Source organism: Melospiza melodia, chromosome 18 (genome assembly GCF_035770615.1).
Source record: "Melospiza melodia melodia isolate bMelMel2 chromosome 18, bMelMel2.pri, whole genome shotgun sequence".
Classification (NCBI taxonomy): Eukaryota; Metazoa; Chordata; class Aves; order Passeriformes; family Passerellidae; genus Melospiza; species Melospiza melodia.
The window spans coordinates 7,581,235-7,595,418 of NC_086211.1; the positions used below are offsets into that span (position 1 = coordinate 7,581,235).

The following is a 14,184-nucleotide window of genomic DNA, read 5'->3' on the forward strand; positions in this document are numbered from 1 at the left end:
TCACAATTTCATCATGATGAAGAGAAGCATTAAAAAGAGATGCATTTTCCCTTCCACACTGAAAGTCTTTGAGAATGGTGCAGTGGCAGTTATTGACAAGAATATATAAATGTGCTGCTGATAGCCACCACAGGACAAAGATTGTTTTTATTAACTTCTCTTTTAATTTTATGTCTCTAAGAGTTGTAGTTACACTTTGTTTGAGTATTGTCTACTTTTTCTTCCACAGTTTGTTTCTTGCAATGTTTCCACATGTTCTAGGTCATAAACATGTGCCATGTTTGATGTCTTATGGTTGGTACAGGTAATAGAATATTTCTCTCCTTGTTTTCCCGTGTTCTAGGTCATAAACATTTGCCATGTTTTATGTCTTATGGTTGGTACAGGTAATAGAATATTTCTCTCCTTGTTTTCCAGATCACTCTTGCTCTTTTTATGCTTTTCCCCACTCTTTGCTCCTTAGAACATTTCTCTGGATTTTCCCAGTGACTGTCTTTGGCAGCTCCTTAACAAACTCCACCTGAAAGGCAAAAATACATCAGTTTAAATTCCCAGCTGAAGGAAAGACACATTTTCATTATGGTTGGGGATAAAAGGATGGGAAGCTGCAGAGTCAGCATGAAATGCTGACTGAATGCCTTGCCCATTTGAGCTGCTGTGAAAAGCCCAGTACTCCATGAAAGAAAGACTGGGCATCATGAAGTAAAATTTCACAACCATTGCCTCCCCCTGGGTGCATTCGAGCTCACACAGCCAACCCAAGGCTGCAGCTGCAGCAGACCCTGTCATCTACTTTATTTTATCTAACTCTGGTTGGAGTGTTTGTCAGAAAGGTGTTGAAAAGAGCTGAGGTGGGAAAACAAATGCTCAGTTTCAGGTACAATGAGAGAACCTGTCTTTTAGGGCTGTACTTACCTTCCTTGGATACTTGTATGGTGCAGTCACCTTCTTGACATGTTGTTGAAGCTCATCAGCTAATTTTTTTTGATCATGTGATTCATAGAGAGGAGCTAAAACAACAAAAGCTTTGACCACCTGTGCCACAAAAATGAAAGGGTTCCATTAACTTCCAGAGGTGGCAATAAGGGAATACATTTGTTTTGAAAAGTGAATGTCAAAATTCAGAATGCCAAAATTTGATCTTTGTCTTTGTTTTCCCTTTTCATTAGCTGATTACTAGAGAATGCTGTGCTATGAAGGACCAATTCTGGAGCAGGGGATTTTTTTCTTATTTCCCATTACGTTATATCCTAATTAAGATGAAAATCTTGACTCTGTTGCTCAAAGAAATGTTGCAAAGTTGAAAATGTAAAACAAAAATGAAGCACTCTGGATGTCACTGCTACACTGCACTAAGTGACAAAACAAGAAATAATCAAAATTTCATTGCTTAGACAAAAACATGTCTTAATTAGTCTGGAAAGCTAAAATATTTTTCCACATAAAAATGGCAAACAAAGAAATAATTCTGATATTGAAAGTTTGATTAAGATATGGATTAAAAAAAAATTAGCCTATTTTTAAAATATTCAACAGTTTGAATTCCTGGGAAGCCTGGTACTTATAAGGAAGTTGATACTTAGTAGAAAGGGTATTTCTTTTAAGGATATTTTTTCCCTATTTTGCTTTACCTCCCCTCGCACTGGGTCGGGACTGCTGACCACAGCCGCCTCCACCACTGCTGGGTGCTCTATCAATGCACTCTCCACCTCAAAGGGGCCAATGCGGTACCTGGGGGAGCACAGAGACAGCTCAGCCCAGCAGCAGGGACCAGTCCTTGGCCTTGCCAGGCTGCATTTCATCAGGCAGATCTAACAGGAGATGCCTTACCCAGCAGAGTTAATGATATCGTCAGCTCTTCCAACAAACCAGATATATCCCTCTTCATCCATAAAGCCTCTGTCTCCAGTGAGATAAAAATCTCCACACAGAGTGGCAGCAGTTTTCTCTGGATTATCCTGGCAACAATCAAATATTTCAGAAAAGGTACCTGATTATTACTGAAACATAATGCATTTCCTTAGCAGTGATGCAAAAAATGACAAAAATAATTTTTTCAGTTGTTCTCAAAATAAGTGTGTTCAGTACTGTGTCATGTTTTCAACTAAAAAGCCATGTTGATTAGCAGTTTGGTGCCTGAAGTGTGTGGCAGGTGGAAAAGAGCACTACACACTAAAGAATGTATGTAGAGATTTCTGTTCTAGAGAGAAAAGTTGTGCTCTATCAAAATGCCCATCCATCAAAGCAAATGTGTGACCCACAAAAATGTGTAACCCACTCTGTTCAGGGAGATGATTTATCATTGGAAGAGGTTGCCACAATAATCTCATGTCAAAATAAACTATTTACCCTTAACTGACAGGATCAAAACTGAAATGAGGTCACCTGCAGGGAAACTTCATTGTTTGCATTGACCTATAGGACCTCTACATCCAGTGTAACCTCTTGGTTACACAAGAAAACACTTTGACAACAGAAGACAGAATGAAAACCAGAAGCTATAGTATTGGTCTTGTAGAAGTTTCTTGTCCCTTAGTGAGCAATTACATTTTACAAGTTGTTACTTGAGTATGCTACAAATATCCAAATATTATGTGGGTTCAGAAAAGGATTAAAAACATAGATAGCTTATTCATTATGAGAGTTCAGTTGCAGGGGAGAATGTCTTTAAGTTTGCCTGGGTCTATGCTTTCTTAAGAATGTCCTGCCCCTCAGCATCACCACACACTGATCAGGCTCAAAGTCCTCACGTAACCCAGGGAGACTTTCTGAGAATTCTGCATGGAGTTCTGCTCCTGGCAGACCTCTGCCCTGGGTGTCTCCTGGGTGCCTGAGCAGACACAGGCACAGCAAGTCAGGCTCACCAAGTACTCGGAGAACAGACAGAAGGGCCGTTTGGGCTTCACCCGGACAGCAATGGTGCCCTCTTCTCCCTGAGGCACCACAGCCCCTTGCTCATCTACGATCTGCAGAAAGGACACACACAGCAGGGCTGCTTTGATCAGCTCACAGGAACATCTGCTGCAGCTCAGTGCAGGCCACAGAAGGGACACAGCACTGCCTTACTCTTCTACCCACAACTGCCACATACCTGCACATCAAAAGGGGGAACGGGTTTTCCCAAAGAGCCAGGTTTAATTTTCATTCCTTTTACATTGGCACAGAGTGCCACCTGCAGAATAGATTTTTAAAATATTTTTTAAAATTGTTGCAATATCTTGTAAATTTTGTTATTGCTTGCATTAGGCATCTTTCCATGAGTTTGTGTGACAAGGGCTAAATGGGGACCAAAGCGCTGTGGTTTTTTGAGAACACCAGAGGGGTTGAGAGGCATTTCAGGTCAGACCTGTGAGAGCTTTGTTCTGTTGAGTCTGAGCCAGTGGATTGTCCTGCAAACTCTTGACTTTTATTTTGCAGGACAGCAGATTATTATTACAGATCTTATTTCAATATTGGGACAATTAATTTGGAACCATTTCAAGGGCAAAATGAGAGAAAGCCTGAGATCTAGCTCTTAATAGTTTTGTTAATGTTCACTTACAGAGAAGTCTGGGATGTGAGCTGGTTTAATATTTGCCATTAAAAACTCAGACAGGCCAAACTGAGAGTTGGAGCAAATTATGTGTTCAGGGGTTATTTTGAAGTAAAGATGAGAAAGAGATCTCCTACAACTTATTTGATGTGAAGTGTCTCTGGCAACGTTTTTGCAGGGGTCTAAACTATCGAGAATATGCAGCTTGCTGATTCTAGAACTGTATAATCATAATTATACAAAGTCTTTTTTTTTAAATCATGTAAATGATTCTAACCTTTTCCATTGATTTATCAAGGACACCATGGCTCTAGTAGTCTTACCTTTGAATGGGTATACTACAAGAATTAATGCAAACGTACTGTTTCACTCTGGCCATATCCTTCATAGATATCCACCCCTGTCTGGGCTTTCCACTGGGAAAACACTTCAGGATTGAGAGCTTCCCCTGCAGTTACACAGTGCTTCAGACTCAGGAGCTTGTACCTTGTGAGGAAGAGCAAATGAAATAATTCTCTTAACTCCTAAAATGAGCAGTGAGCAACCTTAACTAAACAGACTTCCTCGGCTTTCCAAGTACACCTAAGACTGAAGGAAAGGCAGAATAGGATGACAGAGCCTGAGCTCTCTGCTAAAACCTGGACTGGCTTTTGGTAGGATGAAAGACCTATGTGACAAGAATGAGTACCTTACCAAGATGTGAAAACCCCTTGCAAACCACTTCTCACAAGCTGGGTATTTTACAGAGTAACAAGTCAGGAAGAACAGCTGCCAAGTAACTCTCAGCAGGTGGAACTCCTCTAACTGCTCCCTTCATTCTCAAGCATGTGAGAACAGCTCCATGGTGCACCAGTAACTCCCTGATCCAATGCTGCCCAAAACCTTGACTTCAATTGAACTGTGAAGCCTAAATTCAGAGGAAGTGACAGCTTAAAAAAAAAATCTCCTTTGTTTCCTCTGTGCTGTCTATTCAAAGAGCCAGTCCTGAAGCCCAGGTAGCCTATGGTGTGGCTAATTCTTCTCACATTTGAAAACAGAGAGTGTTCTTTACTGAGAGCAAGCAAGCTTTGCTAATTAGGTTTCCTTGAACTGTAAAAGAGAATTAAGGAACCTAAGGACCTAAGCCTGCAGAGGTGTCCCAGCATTGTACCCCAGCCTCCCTCCCTTCCCTGCTGTACCTGCTCATGTCATGTTGGACCAGCAGGCGGAACCCAGTGGGAGCCGTGCAGAAGGTGGTGATGGGATATTTTGAGAGAGTCTAGAGAAATAGGAAATTATTGTGCTGAAAAGAAAGTGTAATGCTGGGCCTGACCTTGTGAATGTGCAGGTGATTAACACCATTTACATGCTCAAATGTCTGCAAGATAAAAACAATGAAAATACTGTACCAGGCAGTCCAACTCCTGCACAATATGGAACTTTCTGTTCAACAGAAGTCACTCATGTAAATGAAGGACCAGTGAGAGCAGTAGTTCCAGTTAAGGGTTTTTTGGGGGGGTTTCCAAGGTGTCTTTGTCCCAGGCTCAAGCCTAATTGAGATAGGGAACACTACTACAACTTTTCCAGTATTCTTGGGAAAGTCAAGGTTTCTGCCCCACACAAGAGGCCAGTGTTGAGGGGAATCATCCAGCTGAGTGGTTTTGAAAAAGAGCTGGGAAGAGGAATAGGCATTCTGATACCTTTGGATTGCTTGGGATGCGGGGATTACTCACAGTTCCAATAATTTCTGGTTTAAACACTGGCATATGGTGTATAAAGACACAGGCTCCACAGATCCATGGTGCAAAAACACAGCCGTAGGCTGATTTTGCCCAGCCAGTATCAGAGGTATTCCACATTATATCTGAAGGACCCAAGCCTAGCCAACGCCTAATGAAAAAGCAGAGATGAAAAAGACTTTCAGGGAAAGCAAATCAGCACCAAGCCACAGATTTAACTTTTAAGGTATAATGAAACAGCCCAAGGTTGCTTTGGCTCTCAGGAAAGGTTGACACAACATGAGAGCACTTGACTTCCTCTGGTGTGCTTGTAGGGATGCTCTCCTTATTGCTCTTCTGCTTTCAGCCCTGCAAGTGACACAACTCTGCACATAATGAGCTCACCTTGGCCTTCAAGAAGGTTTTAATAACAAGGGTTTTACCATGAGAGAGGAAAGATGAAGAAGCTGCAAATCCGACAGTGATGAAATGCCTACATTTACTGGAATGTTATGGTCTCGTGTTCAGTTTAGTGCTGATCACAGCACTTAATCAGGACCCTGGGTGGAACTGCAAGGTAATACCTGCCAGTGGTTACAAATCCAATGCCATAACTGCAGTAGGAATGCAGCACCATTTTTGGGAAGCCTGTAGTTCCGCTGGTAAAATACACAGTCATTGGGTCGTTACTCTTCGTCTTCGTACATATATGTTCAGCAGATGCAGCCCTTCAGAAGAAATTATGTATTCTGGTCACTGCATGCAGTTTTCCACCAAGGAAGCAGTATTTTTAATGTTTAGGAGATCAACAGGAAAGCTGCCTCAAATTATATGATCTTACTAAATCCATTATATATCACAGGGAAAAGTCAGAGAACACATTTTGCCTATCACATATACTCTGAATCACAAGGGCGAAGAGCAAGAAGAAGCTGAAGGACCTGAACTTGGGTCCCAAAACCTGGGTTGCATGAATATGTACTTAATGCAGTGTAATCACAGTGCTGCAAGTTGACAGAAATGTAACTCATTCATATTTTGAAAATTACCCCCACACCTCAGCAATGTCACATGAATGATACAGCTCCCAAAACCTCAAAGAACTGGAAAGAAAAGAGCTGGATACTCACGCAAGGAGTTCTTTGAAGTTCAGCCACCCATCCCTGCTCCCCTGGCCTACAATGAGTTTGGTTTTCAGGAACTGGGTGTCAGACAGGACAGATTCCACTGCAGGTGCCAGGGCATCATTGGTAACAATGCACTTGGCCTTTGAAGTCTGGAGTCGGTATAAGATGTCTTTGGCAGTTAGTTGGGTTGTTCCTGGAAAAAGGACAATTCCTGGAAAAAAGCAAGAGGCAATTGAGAAAACTCAGCATTTCCCAAAATGCCTTGATTATGTCTCTCTGTTGATGCTGATTTTATCCATCATGGATGTTTATCAGTTTAAAAGCAGAGCAAAATAGATCTATTGAATTATTAATGACTCCAAGTTCTTCCATGATAAATTCAGCTCCCTTCCAATGTATGTGGCCCAGTGTGGCCTTTGGTTGCAGCCATTCAGCCCTCACTGGCTGAATTCACTGATTTTGACTGGACCATGTCAGTGCTTCCTGTGTGGGTGCAGCCAATTCTCCCTCTAGCCAAAAGAGCAGCTGTAGAGGCCCCAACAGAATATTCCTGTTTGTATTTTCTTCACCCTCATCTAATAGATGGCTTGTAGGCTCTGTTTGCTTTCTGTCTGCAGCCACCGAGTCCGTGAGTCACTCACCTGCTCGCATGCAGGCCACGTTCAGGAGCCACCACTCAGGAACACGAGGCAGAATTGCCACAATTCTGTCTCCTCTCCCCAAACCACAGGCCTCAGAAAGGACATTGGCTGCCTTCTTGGACAGAGAGCCCAACTCCTCAAAGCTCCACTTCACCTCCTCTCCCTTATCATTGACCCACCAAAAAGCTGGATTTGCTGGTTTTTTTCCCGCCTTCAAAACATAAGAAGACATAATAAGAAGAAAAACTTTAAAAGGTTTCACTTTAATACAAAATAACACTTAACTAAGCAAACCATCTCTGGCAATCACTCTCTTAGGGTGACACCTGTATTTCTGATAACCAAAATAAAATAATGCTTTCCACTCTGCAGCCGATACTGCCTAGTACCCATGAGGAAAATGGATTTGTATCATCTGACATTCTTTCCACTGTCTCCTCATTTAGTCTGGAATGAAATCAATTCCCTTACTATGTCGTGGTAAAGTGTGTGGTTTATGAATTTAGGATCAGTGCAGTATTGATAACACACTGATGCTTTAGTTGTTGCTAAGCAGTGCTTACTGTAAGTCAAGGACTTTCCAGTTTCCCACACTCTGCCAACAAAGAGCTGCAGAAGAAGCTGGGAGAGATCGTGGACAGGACAGCTGACCTCAACTGCCTGAAGGGATATTCCACATCACAGGAGGTCCTGCTCAGTTTACAACCTGGGAGGAAGTTTGCTGGGAGGTGTTTGGGGATGGGCTGGGCATCAACCAGTGGACAGTGAGCTACTACTGCTACTAATATGATGATTATTATTATTATATTTCAATTCTTAAACGGTTCTTTCTCAACTCATGGGTTTTACCTTTTTTCCTCCTGTTTCTCCTCCCCATCCCGCTGGATGTGTGTGGATGTGTGAGTGTGAGATCCAGAGGCTCTGTGGTTCTCAGTTGACAGCTGGGGTTAAACTACAATTCAATGTCTATAAAATAAAAGACAAATACTACCTTTTCCAGTTGTGTCCACTTATCTAAGACATCACTTGCAAAGTTGAAATATTCTGGCACTTCCTTTTCACCCTTGATTATAGATTCAAAATGGGAAACTATCGAAGATGTAAGAAGCCGGTTGTTTCCATGGAATGTTCTGGAAGGTGACCTGAGAATCCACAAACACTGAGGAATCCAGGATTTAAGAAATGTCCTCATGATAAATGATGTTTTATCAGATGATGAGGAGAAGGAATCAGGTGTACATCTAAGGAATCAGTCACCTGGAATGAAAGAAAAGACATTAAGCGAATCCAGTTATTGGAGGCTGTCCCATGTACGATGTCGGATAAAGGAACGCAAACCATCTTGAATAAATAGGTTGCTTACACACATCCTCATTTTATATCATGTTACCTGTATTTTTGTGACGTGAATATTTAACATTATGGTATATAGAAGGAATAAGCACAGTCACCTTGAGTTTAATAAAATTAGCGGAGTTGTTGCTATGAATCCTGCAACAGAAAGAACAACAGTGGAATCTCATCCAGCTGGAATAAATGGTGGCTTAACCTCAGTAGCATAGGCAGGGGGCATCAGCCTGAGGCCATGGGAAACGGGACACTGAAAAAACTTCTCATAGCAAGAAGAGTGGGGTCATGGGAACCAATATGTTAACAGATCTATCCTATATTTGATCAGGTTTCTGGTTCTTGTTCTCAGTTGTTTCAGTACCTTTTACAAATAAGGTCATGTTCTGAGTTCACATTCCTGACTGGATCCTTGTCCTTAGAAAATCCCTATACCTTGTAATATTTGCCACATCCCCTCCCCCACATCTTTGGATCATGTCCCCAGACTCTGCAGTTTCCATGTTTGTTATTTTACCAATAAAGTTTTTTTTGGGGGGAGTTTTTTTGGGCAAGACCATAATTCCCATCCCTTTTTTTGTCGGTTTCCCTGGCCAAGTTGAACTACGGGTTGCCGCAAGTGAAAACTACAATGACTGGCGCCCAAACAGGGACCTCAAATCGAGGGATCTTCTGTTTGATTTCACTGGGTTTTACCAGTCATAAGGACCTTTTATTTTCTCTGCTGTGGATTAAATCAGCAGGCCTGACATGGTTACAAGCAACCCTCAGAGTCAGATCTTTTGGATGCCTGCCAGAAAAAGCAGGTAAGTAGAGAAAAGAGACACTTATTCCTGCTGCTCCTAGACCAACCCGGTGGGCATACCCCACCTAATCCCGGTTATTATGGGAATGAAACTGTCAAGAATAGACAGGGACAAATACAATAACTCTAAATTTTTCTTGGCGGTCCACAGAAGAAAGGCCAATAATCACGAGTTAAAACCCCCTAAATTGGGTGTTTCGGAACTTCCTGGCAACTGTAGCCAGTAGCGCTGTGCCAGGCTCTGCCGCAGCCAGGGCCCTGCTCTCACCCGCCCACAGGGCCCTGCCCAGCCCGGCCGCTCGTGCCTCACCGGCTGCAGCCCCGGCTCGGCCCCGTGCGGCGCTGCACAACACGGCACGGACTGTGGAATCTTCTCTGTGGGATTTTGGAATTTTGTGGGCGTCACGCTTTATGACCTAGCTACCGAGGGGGACCGTCTCGTGGTGTGCCTGCTTTCTGTGTGATTCTCAGAACGCTCAAAGCCAAAGAGCAGCGACTGCCGGCGCTCGGCCCCGCCCTGGCCTTGCTGGTGTGGCAGGAATCCGGGGGGTCCGGGGCCACTTCACTGTGCAGGATCCCTTCCCAAACCGAGACTGCTTTTAACTCCCTCACCCTGGGGATGGAAGGCCAGGGTGCAACCTGTCCCAGACACAGAAGCAGTGCAAATCGCAACCCCTGCCCCTTCGTGTTCCTTCCCCCGTCCTCCCGCAGACTGCCCTAGAATGGAACTCGACACAAGTTACTCAGTGTTGCATTTACATTGCTGTACAATTATATTTCCTGAGCCTCGTACCTTCTCTCGATGGTCTTCTCACGGCAGATCTTCCCAGCAGTGGTGTTGCTGCTTCTCGCTCGGTCAGGGCTCCTCTCCCCGGCTCTCCCTGACCACCCCGCCCCCTTTTATCTCAGTTACCTCCATGGGCTACAGCTGCTGCCCAATCAAGGACATCACAGCTGCAGCCCATTTACAATGACTAGAACCAGGGCGGGGTCACTAATACAATAGAGAGATCTTCAACTGCCATACATACAATACATAAGTTAACTCAGGCCCCCAGATACACATTCACTCAGCCCCCTACATTTCCCCCTTTACTTTTACTTACTTTACAATTACAATATGTATATCTGTCCCAGCTCCCAGGCTGCCACAGCTCGCAGCTGTCTTTTCTTCTGTTCCAGCTCTCAGGCTGCCAGCTCTCAGCTGTCCTATCTTCTGTTCCAGCTCTCAGGCTGCCACAGCTCGCAGCTGTCTAGTCCCAGCTCTCTGGCTGCTACAGCTCATACATATTCCCCTTTTTTTTCCCTTTTTTTCTTTTTTTTTTTCTTTTTTTTCTTTTTTTTTTTCTTTTTTTTCTTTTTTTTTACTTTTTTTCTTTTTTTTTCTTTTTTTTTTCTCTTTACTTCTAGCAACTTTATAACTACAATACACATATTTATTTTAGCTCTCAAGCTGCTACAGCTCGCAGCTGTCTTTAAACACACACACAAATCCCTAGATGTTCTATATTTTAGAGTCCCAGCTCTCAGCTGTCCTGAATACATACTTTACAGTCCCAGCTCTCGGCTGTCCTTTCTTCTGGAGTCTCAGCTCGCAGCTGTCCTATCTTCTGTCCCAGCTCTCTGGCTGCCACAGCTCGCAGCTGTCTTTACTTCTCGAGTCCCAGCTCTCTGCTGTCCTTTCTTCTGTCCCAGCTCTCTGGCTGCCACAGCTCGCAGCTGTCCTATCTTCTGTCCCAGCTCTCAGCTGTCCTTTCTTCTGGAGTCCCAGCTCTCTGCTGTCCTATCTTCTGTTCCAGCTCTCCGGCTGCCACAGCTCGCAGCTGTCCGGGGGATTCCATACCTTCTTTCCTTGGCTGCATGTTCGAATCACGTCGGGGTCACCAGAATGTTGCATTTACATTGCTGTACAATTATATTTCCTGAGCCTCGTACCTTCTCTCGATGGTCTTCTCACGGCAGATCTTCCCAGCAGTGGTGTTGCTGCTTCTCGCTCGGTCAGGGCTCCTCTCCCCGGCTCTCCCTGACCACCCCGCCCCCTTTTATCTCAGTTACCTCCATGGGCTACAGCTGCTGCCCAATCAAGGACATCACAGCTGCAGCCCATTTACAATGACTAGAACCAGGGCGGGGTCACTAATACAATAGAGAGATCTTCAACTGCCATACATACAATACATAAGTTAACTCAGGCCCCCAGATACACATTCACTCAGCCCCCTACAACTCAGCTACCCTGCATTCCCTTCTGCGTCCTCTGCTTGGGATCCCTCTCGGATCTCCCCTGCCTTTCCTGCTCCTCACCACCCCAGCCTCTCTCCTGTCCATCTGAATATCGTGTTGTATTACCTGCTAACCACCCTGCTAACGTCTATGCCACCAGAGGCACCATGCTGCCTCAACGGTCCCCCTTCAACTGCACCCCACCGCTCCTGACTACAACTCCCAGCATGCCCCGGGCCACGCCCCTCCCGGGCAGCCAGAGCCACGCCCACCGTGCTCCCCGACGCGCTGCTCTCCAACATGGCCGTGCCAATGTCCCCATGGCTGTGCCTGCGCCAGAGCACCAGCTCTGCTTTTACCCTTCCAGCAATAACAACACTGTGCTTGCATCCTCCGCCCTCCTCAGAGGAAAACCTAATCCCTTCTAGAGCCAGTGATTCCACTGATCCGTGGCAGAAGAGCCAGACTAGTATGGTAAAGAACAGAAGGGGAAGAGCTGGTCCTAGATGGGAACCTCGAGCCTACAGGGAAATACAAAGACTGTAAGGCTGCCGAAAGCTATGGACAGGCTTCTCCTTTCTTCAGCAGTCGAATGCAAGCTATTTTCACTGCATATCTTTTAACCCCTCATGACATACAGCACGTGATGACTGTGCTGCTGTCTCCGGCTGGATTCACCCTGTGGGAAAGGGGGTGGAAGAGATTGTTACACCAATTGTTGCATGTTGAATCAGTTGTTGCTTTACAGTGCTGAGGACCAGGCACAGGCAATGCTAACACTAGAACACTCAGCTGGGGAGGGAGCTCATACCCAGCCCCAAGATTAGGCTGCAAACCTCCCAAAGCCAGTGCCTGATGATATTAAAAATGCAGCAAGGAAGGCACTCATGCAAATCCCTAATGGTAACACACCTGCTCCAGACTTCGTAGATATAAAGCAAAAGCCTAGTAAGCCTAAGCCTAAATGCATAAAGGTAAAGTTTTGGCAGCCCTTCACCAGAATCATCCACAAGCAGTTTTTTATCATTATATGGATAATATACTTATTGCAGCTAAAAATGATCCATTTTACATTCAACTTTGAAAGTCACCATCACAGCCACCCAACAAGCTGGACTGACCATTACAGAGGAAAAGACACAGCAAACATCACCCTAGAAATATTTGGGACTTAAAATTCTCTCTCAGACTGTTACAAACCATTAATTAGGTTAAACATTTGATAAAGATCATTAAGATTTAGTCCTGTTGTTTGTTTTGTTACATGACTTTTTAATTTGGTAGCTGATTCTGCTAATTTTACAGGTATTGTTGAGGGAGCTGAAAATTCATTCCTGGAGACAGTTACTAATGACCAGTTATACTCCTTGCTTAAAACTTTAATCTTTATCCTTTCTCAGGAACAGCATCCCTATTTTGTCATGTATGTAAATTCTCATTCTTCTTTGCCAGGATTCCTAACAGAAGGTAATAAACAAACTAACACACGATGTCACTACATGCCCTGACTGCCAGAAATATTCTCTGCTGTCTCTTGGGGCAGGAGTAAATCCTAGAGGGCTTCACAATTTACAGATTTGGCAAAGCATGTGACCCATTATGTGTCTTTTGGTTGCTTCAAATGTATACATGTTTCCATAGAAGATTGTCAGGAGCAATCTTTGCCTCTGCTCACAAAGGTGAAACAGCAAAAGATGTTATTAAACATTTCCTACAAGGAAATTTCATCTCTAGGAATCCCACAGGAACCAAAAAAAAACAGATCATGGGCCTGCCTATGTCTTTTACCCCTTGTCCCATGTCTTCACTTGTAGCTGTTTATTCTCACATCTTTGATGCACAGATTTCAGCATTGGTGACATTTGATTCCTCAAGAAAAGTTACTTATTTAACATTGGAAGTATTGCCTTTTTCCTTAGCAGAACCTTATACAGGTTAATTTAACCTTATTGTTCTGCCCATCAGGCAAATGAGTTCAAATACCCAGAACTTAACACAACTTAATCTTTTCAGTGCTGTCTGCCAACAAAAATAGTCTGGATGCAGATTTCCCCCCCAGAGAGATATTTTGTCAAAAGCAGCAGAAATTCATGGTGTTCTCCACAATCCTTGGACATTGTGCAGAGAAACACTTGTAAACAATCCTTAATCACTTAGGCAGATGTTTCTCCTTTCTCAGTCTGCTCTAATTCTCTGATTTAGCTGTAACTTGCCTATTCCAGAGCATTAGAATGACAAAATCTACACAATAGCCTATGAGAGAAAGAGGAGGGACATAAAATATTTAGGAATATTTAGGGAAATGATATTCAAGACTGACAAGATGAAACACATTTGCAGTTTGAGATTCCCGAGTGCTGTACAAAAACATCCTCCAAGAATACTGTGAGAACCTTCAAGTTTTTAGCACTTTCTCACCTGCAAATGTAGAGGTGAAAATGAATACAGCAAACTGAGGAAAAGATTCAGTAATGGCAAAGGTCTCAGAATGAGGAGTGAGACTCAAAAATGATTACTCCTGATTTAATACCATTTGCTTTGCTCAGTGATCATCAAGACAAAGAGTGCAGATAAATAACATTTTCCTCACCTTTCTGCTGTGGACAGGAGAGATCAGGAGCTGCAGGGGGAGATCCTCTTCATTCATTTCACTCACCTGCTAGGACATGTTTCCCATAAGAGGCACTGTAAGATCAGCTGTTCCCTGGAGATGTGAAACCTGGAAACTCCTTCATAAAGGTTTTGGAGTGAAACCCCTCTGACTTCACTTCTTCGGAAATAATGAGAACAGAATGTGGCACAAAACAGACCA

General features: G+C 43.7%; 1 protein-coding gene across 2 annotated transcripts; it reads right to left on the reverse strand.

Annotated features, from left to right (window-relative positions):
* Positions 1 to 128: 128 nt before the first annotated feature.
* Positions 129 to 14,181, reverse strand: LOC134426689 (acyl-coenzyme A synthetase ACSM3, mitochondrial-like). 2 transcript variants are annotated; one of them, XM_063171907.1, is made up of 14 exons: positions 14,029 to 14,181; positions 7,989 to 8,254; positions 6,998 to 7,208; positions 6,360 to 6,567; positions 5,814 to 5,957; positions 5,245 to 5,401; positions 4,711 to 4,790; positions 3,895 to 4,018; positions 3,092 to 3,172; positions 2,865 to 2,966; positions 1,831 to 1,958; positions 1,632 to 1,731; positions 916 to 1,035; positions 129 to 520 (listed from the first exon to the last, which is right to left on the reverse strand). In XM_063171907.1, exons 2-14 carry the CDS (start codon positions 8,187 to 8,189, stop codon positions 434 to 436), a joined length of 1,743 nt encoding a protein of 580 aa, XP_063027977.1. In that variant the 5' UTR covers positions 8,190 to 8,254; positions 14,029 to 14,181; the 3' UTR covers positions 129 to 433. The 2 variants fall into 2 exon arrangements, with proteins under 2 accessions (XP_063027977.1, XP_063027976.1); XM_063171906.1 differs by having other exon boundaries at positions 13,963 to 14,174.
* Positions 14,182 to 14,184: the final 3 nt, after the last annotated feature.

Coding starts and splice junctions, on each gene's coding strand:
- LOC134426689 (XM_063171907.1), bottom strand. CDS start 8,189: ATGAGGACATTTCTTAAATCCTGGATTCCTCAGTGTTTGTGGATTCTC. Junction 6,568..6,997: donor CGTGGCCTGCATGCGAGCAG/GTGAGTGACTCA, acceptor GCTTTTTTCCAG/GAATTGTCCTTTTTCCAGGA. Junction 521..915: donor CATACAAGTATCCAAGGAAG/GTAAGTACAGCC, acceptor TTTGCCTTTCAG/GTGGAGTTTGTTAAGGAGCT.